Genomic DNA, 12,220 nt, shown 5'->3' with positions numbered 1-12,220 from the left:
GAATCTTTCTTAGATACATGAGAAAACATCTTCGTATAATCGATTCCCTCCTTTTGAGTAAATCTTTTTGCAACAAGTCTTGTCTTTTATCTCTCAATGTTGCTTAATGAATCTTTCTTAGTTTTAAAAACTAATTTATAGCTAATAGCCTTTGTTTCATTAGGCAACTCTATAAGATCTCAAACTCTGTTGCTCTTCATGGAATTCATCTCTTCTTTCATGGCATTATACGACAATTTGACTCTTTGCAACTCATGGCTTGTGAAAATGTTTCAAGATCATTTTTGGCTCCAATATTATAGTTAGATTCTTATAGATATACAACATAATCACTAAAAATTACTGATCTTTTATTTTTTGTAGTTCTTCTTAATGTTGTATCAATGTTTCCCTGAGAAACTTGTTGTTCAAGAATTTATTGTAATTCCTAAACTACTTGATCTATTAGAATATTATCAACAACTTATGAAATTTTAATGATTGGTTATTCAGCACCAGTTTGTACTTGAGGAGTGTTATAAACTATAACAAATATATCATTTGATGTGAAAGGTTGAGATTCCATATGATAATATGTAGAAACTATGTTCCTGAAATGATCGCTCTCACTAATCATGTCATTTTCAAGAAATTTAGCATTTCTTGATTCCACAGTCTTAGTTATATAAGATGAACAATATAACCCGTAACCTTTAGACTTTTCGACATATGCAATGAAATACCCACTAATAGTCCTCAGGTCCAGTTTCTTTGTTTGTGGATTATATATCCTGACCTCAGACGGACATCCCCAAACATGCATATATTATAAACTCGGTTTCCAACCTTTTCCATAATTCAAATGACGTCTTTTGGATAGTCTTGATTGGAACTCGGTTTAATATATACACAGTTGTCTTTAGTGCTTTAGTCCACGAGAATTTAGAAATATTGAGATTGTTAAGCATACTCCGCACCATGTCTAATAATGTTCGGTTTCTTCTTTCTGTAACATCATTCTGGTCTGGAGAACCAGGCATAGTGTATTGGGCAACAATCCCATGTTCTTGAAGAAACTTAGCAAAAGGACTAGGTGCTTATCCATTTTTAGTATATCTACCATAATATTCTCCACATTTATCTGATCTCACAATTTTAATTTGCTTACCATATTGGTTCTCAACTTCAACATTAAAGACTTTGAAGACATCCGATGCTTCTTTTTTATTATGAAGTAAATAGATATATATATATATATATATATATATATATATATATATATATATATATATATATCGTGAGTAATCATCTATAAAGGAGATGAAGTATTTCTGACAACATATATTAGTATGAATGATTTCTAATCCTATTAACATCCTTTTTGGATTTATTGGTTTGCTTTCATTTAATACAGTCTAAACAAGTCTTAAAATTAGTAAAATCAAAAGTACTAAATATCCCATTATTTGAGCATCAGTATGATGAAATGATGATGAACAATTTATTTCTTAAAAAAATTATTTTTCTGGCTAGTAAAAATAGCATAAGATTTGTTTTCAAAATATAATAGGCAAAAGTCACGTGTGTCTTAAAGCTACATAAGATCGCAAAGGATAGAATATATATGCAGAATCCTAACAAATGAAGCCTATCATAGGCGCAACAAAGAGCGATAGAAAAATGATAATAATATTTTTCTATCAACTGTCAAAACAATGGCAAATGATAATAATCTTCACACGAAGAAGATAGCAACAGAAAAGAAACAAATAAATACGACGATAAAGAACAACACGGTATGACTTTGGATCCTCCACCTTTCCCACGAATCGCCCAGTTTATGGCAAGTCGAACTCGGGTCACCGTCACAACCTGTCATTATTCCACACGAAGATGAAAAGCTAATCCCGTTTGGGATTATGAAGGATCGAACCCAAACTGCATTAAATCGGGATGGATGATCTATTGACCTTTTTTTTTTCTTTTCTATTTTGCCTTTTGGTATTAGTGAACTCATCATGAAAGACAGTTCCTGCGGAACAAGGGACAAAATCATGGCATCAATGCTGAGAGAGGCTTGAAAGGGACAAACGAAGATTCCTTCACGTCACAACGATCACATGCACGCCGGTGGACGTCCAAAGAAAGACATTTACTGCGTCGCGACTTGTGTTACGACTTTAAGCGATTCGTGTGGGTTGGGGCGCATTCAAGATGCCGCTGCCAATTTTGACCCACGTAATCTCTTCTTGTTGAGAGAGAGAGAGAGAGAGAGAGAGAACTGTGGCTCACCAGGAATCATCGGCGGCGGTCGTCGCCGTTGTGGATCCCAGATGAGGACGAGCCAGGGAAAGGTAGAGCAGCAGGAAGCCTAGGGTCATCAGGAGGTACATGGCGGCGACAAAGCTGCGGAAGTCCGTGGGCCGCTGGCAAACGAGAAGAATTCCTCCGGTAGCGAAGCATAGCACGAACTTGGCAGTGTTGAGCAGTCGGTCAGCTGAAACCCTGAGCTCGATGATGGAATTTGATCAGAATCTGTCACGGAGAGAGAAACAAGATCAGGAATTGTGGCCGACCGGAAGCCATCGGCGGTGGTGGCGACTGTCGATCCCAGCTGTGGACGGCCCAGCGAGAAGTAGAGCAGCTGGATGGCTGCGATCACCAGGAGGTACATGGCGGCAACAAAAATGGGGAAGTCCATGGGCCGCTGGCAAACGAGAAGAAATCCTCCGGCGGCGATGCTGAGCACAAACTTCGCGGCCTGGAGAAGTTGCACAGCCGGAACGTTTGCCATGGTGAATGAATATGATCACACGAGTAGTAGACGATCGAGAATGGAAGATCAACTGCGAAAGGTGTGTCTTTAAATAGAGATATCTGGGGTGGGGTTTTGCGCGAAATATAATAATTCTACAAATTCTTTTAATGGAAATATAAAGCTAAAATCAGAATACATAATTTTTAATAGAATATTGATCATATGATCTAATCAGCAATCAATTTATCCACAGGATATTATTCATAATATATTCAATATATTACTTACATAATTTATATATTTTTCAAAATTGATATAATCTTATATTAGTTAAATGATAATAATATTTATATTTTTTTATTTAAATCCTTTTCAAACATATATTTTTCGTATTTTTCATAAATCAATAAATGCTTGCATCGTCACTATTTTCCTCTGCAACAATAAAGTCAAAACTTTGTTTGGTCAAAAGGACAAGTTGTGGCAGTACTGACTTTCGGCATAGAATTGCCACCGATCGTGCTTGTACGAAAGATAATTTTACATCTTGATCTTATCATCTTTGATTAGGAAGTCGAAGAACAATTAGGATACTTTGTCACCGTGCACGCCATTTTGTAATGTCTGTTCTAACCTCGACGACGAGTTATCGGACTTTTGGACGAGAGCAATCGAGAATATTCGGAGCCGATGTTTCGGTGTCCAAAATGTGAGAACGGCACTGTGCACCAAACAGATTGTCATGACATCATCTGTCGTACTCAGAATACGCATACATTTATGCTATTTAGTCGTCCACTTTGACGGTCCGCCCAATCGTCAAAGCGGCGACGAAGTCAATTAGATAAAGAGAAGTGAGAGCTTTCCTCGGTGGAAAAGTTTGTGTGTGTATAAAACATTACCGATCAAAAGCACTACTATAGGAACAATTTTGATTCACGATTAGATTGTGTTGTATGATTGTATCCTTCTTTGGATGTGCTTCTTTGTTACTTAGTTGATTTTGATATTATAATGATTTGATGGTTTTGGATAACTAGATTTTGTCTCTATAATATATCTTTTTTTATTTGTTTTGATGCCAATAATTTTGTCTCTGTAATATAATTTCGTTGTCTCTTTTTCCAGTTTTGATTTTTTTTCTTATTTTCTCGAAAACCTTTATTTCAATTTACAAATCGGCCATTCTCCAATTAAAGAGAGACTGATGCTCGTACGACTTTACATGAACGATCGAATATTAGGGTGATTTGTATATTAATTTTAAATGTTTGAATTCTCGTACATCTTTTGACTGCATTAATTGCATGACGTCGACCGAATTGCACTCTCTGAAGATAATAAAAATACGGTAATTTTGAGAGTAATATATATATATATATATTTATATATATATATATATATATATATATATATATATATATATATATATATATATCTTTATATATAAGATTACAGGTTGCTACTACATCCCATAATTTTTCATCGTACTTTGTTTTAACCCGATTAAAGATGACTTAAATACTGATTTCTTCTATTCCAATGGATTTTTATATCTTAATTTAATTAATATTTCAGATTAGACAGGGTTAAGTTAAATGGAATATCTTAATTTAACTTAAGAAATATTTGATTTATCTCTTTGACTGAAATATTCCACGAAGCCATCATGTCATTAACTTTTCTAACAACTAAGATTGCTTGTATTATAATTGTTTTAACCTTAATTAGTATAGTTAGGTGTCAATTTGAGTTAATTTAGGAGTAATCTTACTAACGGGACTAATTTGAGCTGAATTGGGTTGGATAGATGGCACATTCAGTTACCTAGAGTCACATTTGGCGGTGGAACCGTTTGAGGCTTGATCTCCCAAGTATTGTTTGGGCGGTGATACCATCATAAGTTAATATTGTCAAGCGGTGGTACCGCCTAACAGGTGGTGGTACCGTTAGAGCCCAATCTCTAAGGTTTTATCAGGCGATCGTACCATTTTGACTAATGGTAGTACCGTCAGTTGTCAAGGGAGTAGGCGGTGGTATCGCTAGTACCCTGGAAACTCAAGATGAGATACTTTTTTACTTCATTTTGAAGTCATTTGGGGCTTATAAATACCTCACTCTTTCCTACACCAAAAAAACACGAAAAAGTGAATCAAAAACTTATGATTTAAGTGGGAAAACACTGTTTAATTCCTTGAGAGTTCCCCTCCTCTTCCATGAGTGTAATTTTTGTTTAAGGGAGGGCTGAGAGAATTATAAAGGTTATCTCCTAAACCTATCAAAAATAGAATATAGTTGTAAGAGGATAGTTGATCTTCACCTATTGAAAAAAGATCAATAGTGGAGGCAAGTGACCTCAACGGAGGGGGAATCGAGAGTGGATGTAGGTTATGATGATCGAACCACTATAAAATTGGTATATCTTCTCTTCTTTGCCTTTTTCTTTATATTGTTTACTGTAGAGTGATCTAAGAGTGACATCACATGCACAACGAAATAACATAAAACAAAAATCTCTAAATTTACTAATTATATGTTCATCGTCATACGAAGATTTGTGCATAAAATTCACAAAACTAAAAGCTGCATATATGAAAGATTGTGTTTTACATAGGAAGATCGTATATCCTTGAATCACTACAGATATGTAAGAGAGTATGAATGAGGTCAAGCGCCCTCCTCTCTAGTGGTGATCCACATAATAGGGCTACGATGATGCTCCTTCAATCGTTACCCAAAACTCTATACATGCAATATGAGAAAGAGAAGGGAAGAGGAGAATATGAAGTGAAAACTAAGAAACCTCTAGCCTATGGGTGTTTGGTTCTCTCCTATTTATAGAGGCCATTTATCAACTAACCATAATGGATCCTACCCTATTGGGTATTGAATCTCCATCCAACTACCCAAGTCACTTAGATTAGTAGATTTCTATCTAATAATCTCTTATTCGCTCTTATTGGATCTCATCCATATGATCCAATAATTCAAGAGCTTATTGGATATCCAATAAAATAAGGACTCCGACGTATATCTTATATCCGAACCTCTAATTATCATAATGTCTATCATATGTATGTAACCCTCTAGGCCCAATATTGAGATGACCATGAGTCATACATGTCAGAACTCCTTTTGGCTCAATGAATTATTATCTCTATAATAATTCACTCGACTCATCGACTGCGGACGTACTATGCTACTATACCATAATCCTCAAACGATATAGGAGAATCTAATCCTTTGGACATATTTGTCCTTAATTACCATATATCTATAGTCACTCATCTATCTAATATCCCAAAGACCATATATCGGGTATAGTGTTATCAGATCCATACGATTTCTACTCGAGTCTCATTCTAATCGGATTCTCTCGGAGAATTCATTTTTTCTCCTTCTGAATGACTCTGACCATGAATTTGTCTGAACAAGAACACATGAGATATTCCTATTATGAAATCGAGAGTGGATGATCCTCTATCGAAACTCAACAGTCATCATAAAGTTGGTTGCCACTTCCGATGACCGGTTGTGCTAGATCTGGAACTTCTAAACCTATAAATCCAGTATCAAAAAGTAGAATACTTAAATACAACATCCATTATGTCTCAAATAATATATATATATATATATATATATATACCGTACAAAATCCCTATCAAGTCAAAAAAACGTTTTATACTCGCATATATATATATTTATATATTTACGTGTGCGTGTACGTGTGTTTTAGAAACAATCTACAGAATCCCTGTCAAATAAAGCGTATTATACTCGCATAAGAGCGATAACGAAATCACAATAATCTTCTCCGTCAACTGCCATAAGAGGACCAATTTCTAAAAGAAGTAAGACGACAAAGTCTTCACGAGAAGAAAACAGAAACAGATGAAAAGAATGCAAGGAAGAAGGAAAACGACAGCACGGTTTCGTGGGGGAGAATCAAGGAACAAGAAAGAAGGAAAAGGGAGGAGATATTGTTTCAGGCATACGAGACTTGTATTAGAAATATCGAGAAGAATGTCCTCTCCAAATCCACCAAAGTGTTTCGATTGGAAGAGGAGAAGAAAAGTTTAAGCAACTTTGGATCTTCGCTGTTCATCTAACTCATATGATGGAAGGCATACAAACAGCAATAAGAAGTGTAAAGTACGTGATGAAAGATGATTGGAAGAAAGTATATGAGCAAAGCATCACTGAGACGAAGTGCAAAACAAAGATCAAACCATACTGTGGGAAGATACAAGAACAAATTGTCTCGTGCAACCACAACTAGTGGAAATAGGACCTACGACTGAGCAGAGTAGAACGACACCAACGACTGCTGAACTCCAAGCTAACAGAAACTAATTCGCCATAAGTGACGCACATCGACCCGAAATATTAAACGATCAAGGAGGGTGCGCGAGGGAAAAGAGGGCGTGCAGGAACAGTAATTGTGGCTCGCTGGGAACCATCAGCTGGTCGTTGTCCATCCCAGTCGTGAACGACACATGGAAAGGTATAGCAGAAGGAAGCCTAGTGTCATCAGGAGGTACATGGTCATGGCATAACTGGGGTAGTCCATGGGCGACTGGCAAACAAGAAGAAAACCTACGGTGGAGATGGCGAGCACGAACTTTGCAACCTTGAGAAGCTGCTCTGTTGGAACGCTGGCCACACAATGAACGAATTTGATCAGAAGCTGCACTGGGGAGAGAGAGAGAGAGAGAACTGTGGCTCACCAGGAATCATCGGCGGCGGTCGTCGCCGTTGTGGATCCCAGATGAGGTCGAGCCAGGGAAAGGTAGAGCAGCAGGAAGCCTAGGGTCATCATGAGGTACATGGCGGCGACAAAGCTGCGGAAGTCCGTGGGCCGCTGGCAAACGAGAAGAATTCCTCCGGTGGCGAAGCAGAGCACGAACTTGGCAGTGTTGAGCAGTCGGTCGGCTGAAACCCTGAGCTCGATGATGAAATTTGATCAGAATCTGTAACGGAGAGAGAAACAAGATCAGGAATTGTGGCTGACCGGAAGCCATCGGCGGTGGTGGCGACTGTCGATCCCAGCTGTGGACGGCCCAACGAGAAGTAGAGCAGCAGGATGGCTGCGATCACCAGGAGGTACATGGCGGCAACAAAAATGGGGAAGTCCATGGGCCGCTGGCAAACGAGAAGAAATCCTCCGGCGGCGATGCAGAGCACGAACTTGGCAGTGTTGAGCAGTCGGTCAGCTGAAACCCTAAGCTCGATGATGGAATTTGATCAGAATCTGTAACGGAGAGAGAAACAAGATCAGGAATTGTGGCCGACCGGAAGCCATCGGCGGTGGTGGCGACTGTCGATCCCAGCTGTGGACGGCCCAGCGAGAAGTAGAGCAGCAGGATGGCTGCGATCACCAGGAGGTACATGGCGGCAACAAAAATGGGGTAGTCCATGGGCCGCTGGCAAACGAGAAGAAATCCTCCGGCGGCGATGCTGAGCACAAACTTCGCGGCCTGGAGAAGTTGCACAGCCGGAACGTTTGCCATGGTGACGATCGAGAATGGAAGATCAACTGCGAAAGGTGTGTCTTTAAATAGAGATATCTGGGGTGGGGTTTTGCGTGAAATATAATAATTCTACAATTTTTTTAATGGAAATATAAAGCTAAAATCAGATTAAATAATTGTGTATAGAATATTGATCATATGATTTAATAATATATATATATATATATATATTCAAAATTGATTTAATCATAATATTTGTATTTTTTTATTTAAATCCTTTTCAAATATAATATCAAACATATATTTTTCATAAATCAATAAATGCTTGCATCATATCACTATGTTCCTTTGCAACAATAGTCAAAACTTTGTTTGGTCAAAAGGACAAGTGTTGGCAGTAATGACTTTCGGCATAGAATTGCCGACGATCGTTCTTATACGGAAGATAATTTTACATCTTGATCTTATCATCTTTGATTAGGAAGTCGAAGAACAATTAGGATACGTTGCCACCGTGCACGCCATTTTGTGATGCCTGTTCTAACCTTGACTTCGAGTCATCAGACTTTTGGATGAGAGCAACCGAGAAAAAGGTCCCGCTTGGTTTCTCATTTGGTGACTGAACTGAAACGAGAATATTGGGAGCCGTGCCGACGTTTCGGTGTCTAATATATGGGAGCAGCACAGTGCACCAAACGCATTGTCGTCATGTAAAATATGACGTGCATCTGTCGTAGTTACATTTTATGATTTTTAGTCGTCCACTTTGACGGCGACGAAGCCAATTAGACAAAATACCTATTTGGCCCCACAGGAGAAGTGAGAGCTTTCCTTGGTGGAAAAGTTTGAGTTAGTATTGTTGGAAATAAGCCTTTTTTTTGTGTATATAAAATTAGATTGTTTTGTAAGATTGTATCCTTCTTTGGATGTGCTTCTTTGTTACTCCGTTGATTTTGATATTATAATGATTTGATGGTTTTGGATAATTAGATTTTGTCTCTGTAATATAATTTCGTCGTCTCTTTTTCTAGTTTTGGTTTTTTTTCTTATTTTCTCGAACACCTTTATTTCAATTTACATCCTTTGACTGCATTAATTGCATGAAGTCGATCGAATTGAACTCTCTGAAGATAATAAAAATACGTTAATTTTGAGAGAGTATATATATAATTTTTCATCGTACTTTGTTTTAACCCGATTAAAGCTGACTTAAATACTGATTTCTTCTATTCCAATGGATTTTTATATCTTAATTTAATTAATATTTCATATTAGACAGGGTTAAGTTAAATGGAATATCTTAATTTAACTCGAGAAATATTTGATTTATCTCTTTGACTGAAATATTCCACGAAGCCACCATGTCATTAACTCTTCTAACGACAAAACCCAACGAAATATGACGTAACATTTTCTCGAACCACAAATGTTGACATATTATGCTGCTTATGACGAAAGGGTAATCCGAATAGATTTTAGATCGGTTTAATTTTGAAAGTTATACATTATTTTAGTTCAAGATTAATTTTCCTTAATTCGGTCAATCGAACCAAATCAAATTGATTTTAATTTAAAAAATTATTGTGATCAAATTTATTGTCTTAAGCTCATAATTAGTTCGATCGATTTAATTAAATCGGTCCAAAGGCTCTAGTAATAATGTCAACTCAATTTTAATTTTATAATTTCATAAATGACGTGGGTTTCATTTCATAAATCTTATTATGTCGGTTTAATTAGATCGATATTTTAATTCAATTTAATTAAATATATAATTTTAAATTATTAAAAATGATAAATTGATTAATCTATTTTTGAACTAATTCAATTAGGTAGGTATGAAACAATTTCGATTCAAATATATCTTATTTTTAACCTAATTAAATCAAATTTTAATTTGATTCGATTGGAACCGATTTGAACACCCACCAAAAATAATATAACCTCAACCAAATTGATCTAACAATAATCCTTTTGGTGCCATTGAGTTGTTGATTCGTGAAGGCATACTCTTTATTAGAGTTATAAATCTAAACCTATATGACCGATCGGATCAGAAAAATCAAGAATCAAATTGGTTAGCTCATTAATTAAACTGTTTGAGTTTTTCAAAGATAGTAAAATACTTTCAATTATTTATTTGTTTCAAAAATAACAATTTTTTTTCTCAATGTCATTTAGATTTTTTTTTTATTATAGGTATGAGAAAAAGAAGAAAAACATTACCATTTTCATTAGGTTTTAATCAACTCAATGTATTTGCTCATTCTCCGTCCCTACCGACCTATCGACTAAAATAAGGATCGGTGGCACAGTGAGACAACCCCGACACGATTTTGATAAATCTATCGGTTATTGATAAAACATATTTCGAATCTTTGTCACATCATGATTCACACTATGTCACACCCCTACGGATTCCACGCAAGGGTTGCCTCCCTCCCATGTCGAGCCTAAGCCCATACAAGAAGACGTTCTCTTGGCAAGTCTTGTCCCGGAAAGCTCGGGACAACACCACATGGCATCATTCCGTGCATATCGAACAACGATCGCCACATCAAATCTATGTACGATTGGCCTTCGAACAATAGTATAAAAGCCTCCGACCGACATCTAACCAAGGGGGGAGAAAAAAAGAGAAAAGCCATTGACTTAATCTACGAGGGGCCCAAGTCGGGAATCTCTCGACTCGAGTCTGTATGCAAGAACGCGATCACCCCCAAGCCAGCTCAATCCCGCACTAAAGATGCGGCCATCCGATCTTGGTCGATCTTGGCACTTCCTCCAATTGACTGAGAGATGCGCTCTTGAGCATTGAAAACTTCAAACATCAATCCGTGAATCAAATCATGCTGACTCCTCGATGACGGCGTGTGAGTTCACCAACAATTCTAAACATTTCATTCCTCCCATTAACCATCATAGTGTTATGAAATGTCAAAATCTGCCATATCTAAGTTGTAGAGAAATATTTTTTGCTCTTCGGTGAAACCATAATTTAGGCATAGAATGAGTCTTTTTTGTTGACAATAATTTTTGGCGGAAGATACACCACACAAGGTTGGCTGGTCTATCATGTCTCATGGAGTGGACGTGTTGACCATGTCAATCCTGTCACATCACCAATATAGAAAAATCATGACTAATATTTCAGTCACATCATCAAATTTGGACCTGTTTTGATTAAAATTTATTGACGAAAAAAAAGTTTTTATTGATCAAAGTTGATTGATGTTCATGAATTATAAAAAGAAAAAAAATAAAAGAAAGTAAAACTTTAGTTCATCACTTCCACTGTATAATTTGGGCTACCGAATGCTTGTTCTATTCTTGTCTTAGCTTCGAAGAAACTGTTGTTGGTGATTGGTGTACGTCCTTTTCTTACTTCTCGGCCATATATTTGGTGGGTCTTATGAAGCTTCTGACACAAGGAGCACATTTTGAGGCATATATCTATCCGCGAGTTTATGCCTAAATCATCCACCTACAACTTAGAAGTGAGTGTCCACCACGTTCGACAAGCATTTAAGAGAACCACATCGGTGGCGAGGACAGGAAGCCCCGTATGTTTCGCTGCCACATTACTTTGTTTAGAAGATCCCACGTTTTAGTGGCTCCATTAGAGATCAAATCTGCATCACTCATTGACCTTACGACATTAAAAGATGAAGCTTTGTCTTCCTCCGTAATGGTGCCTCGTTATTTCATTTAAAGACTCGAGGATGAGAATACTTTAGAATCATTTCATTTAGAGATTATTTTTTACGATACCATGAATATTATTGAATGAGTCACTATTCATTCAGCGTAGAGACGAGTGGAGCACCAATGTCATCGGCACAATGGATCCCGTAGTGTGATCCCATTAATGTGGATAGCTGTCAAAATGTGGCTATTCTAACAATAATATGATGCGAGAAATTATTGCATGGTTGATATTAATAATGTTGACAAATTGATGCTGATGCCATTATTTTGACTCTGCAACATGAAGGATGGAAATTCACATGCC

At 37.0% G+C, this 12,220-nt stretch overlaps 2 protein-coding genes across 2 annotated transcripts; both read right to left on the bottom strand.

Annotated features, from left to right (window-relative positions):
* Positions 1 to 1,630: 1,630 nt before the first annotated feature.
* LOC108953361 (uncharacterized) lies at positions 1,631 to 2,883 on the bottom strand. The gene is made up of 3 exons (XM_018828884.2): positions 2,556 to 2,883; positions 2,272 to 2,484; positions 1,631 to 1,851 (listed from the first exon to the last, which is right to left on the bottom strand). Exons 1-3 carry the CDS (start codon positions 2,771 to 2,773, stop codon positions 1,845 to 1,847), a joined length of 438 nt encoding a protein of 145 aa, XP_018684429.2. The 5' UTR covers positions 2,774 to 2,883; the 3' UTR covers positions 1,631 to 1,844.
* Positions 2,884 to 6,944: 4,061 nt separating this feature from the next.
* On the bottom strand, positions 6,945 to 8,258 carry LOC135679993 (uncharacterized). Its single transcript, XM_065193969.1, has 4 exons — positions 8,030 to 8,258; positions 7,749 to 7,958; positions 7,465 to 7,677; positions 6,945 to 7,392 (listed from the first exon to the last, which is right to left on the bottom strand). The coding sequence occupies exons 1-4, from the start codon at positions 8,245 to 8,247 to the stop codon at positions 7,197 to 7,199; spliced, it is 837 nt and encodes a 278-aa protein (XP_065050041.1). The 5' UTR covers positions 8,248 to 8,258; the 3' UTR covers positions 6,945 to 7,196.
* Between the last annotated feature and the right edge of the window lie 3,962 nt (positions 8,259 to 12,220).

The sequence above is a fragment of the Musa acuminata genome, chromosome BXJ1-7 (assembly GCF_036884655.1).
Source record: "Musa acuminata AAA Group cultivar baxijiao chromosome BXJ1-7, Cavendish_Baxijiao_AAA, whole genome shotgun sequence".
Classification (NCBI taxonomy): domain Eukaryota; kingdom Viridiplantae; phylum Streptophyta; class Magnoliopsida; order Zingiberales; family Musaceae; genus Musa; species Musa acuminata.
This window is presented reverse-complemented; position numbering and strand designations above follow the sequence as displayed.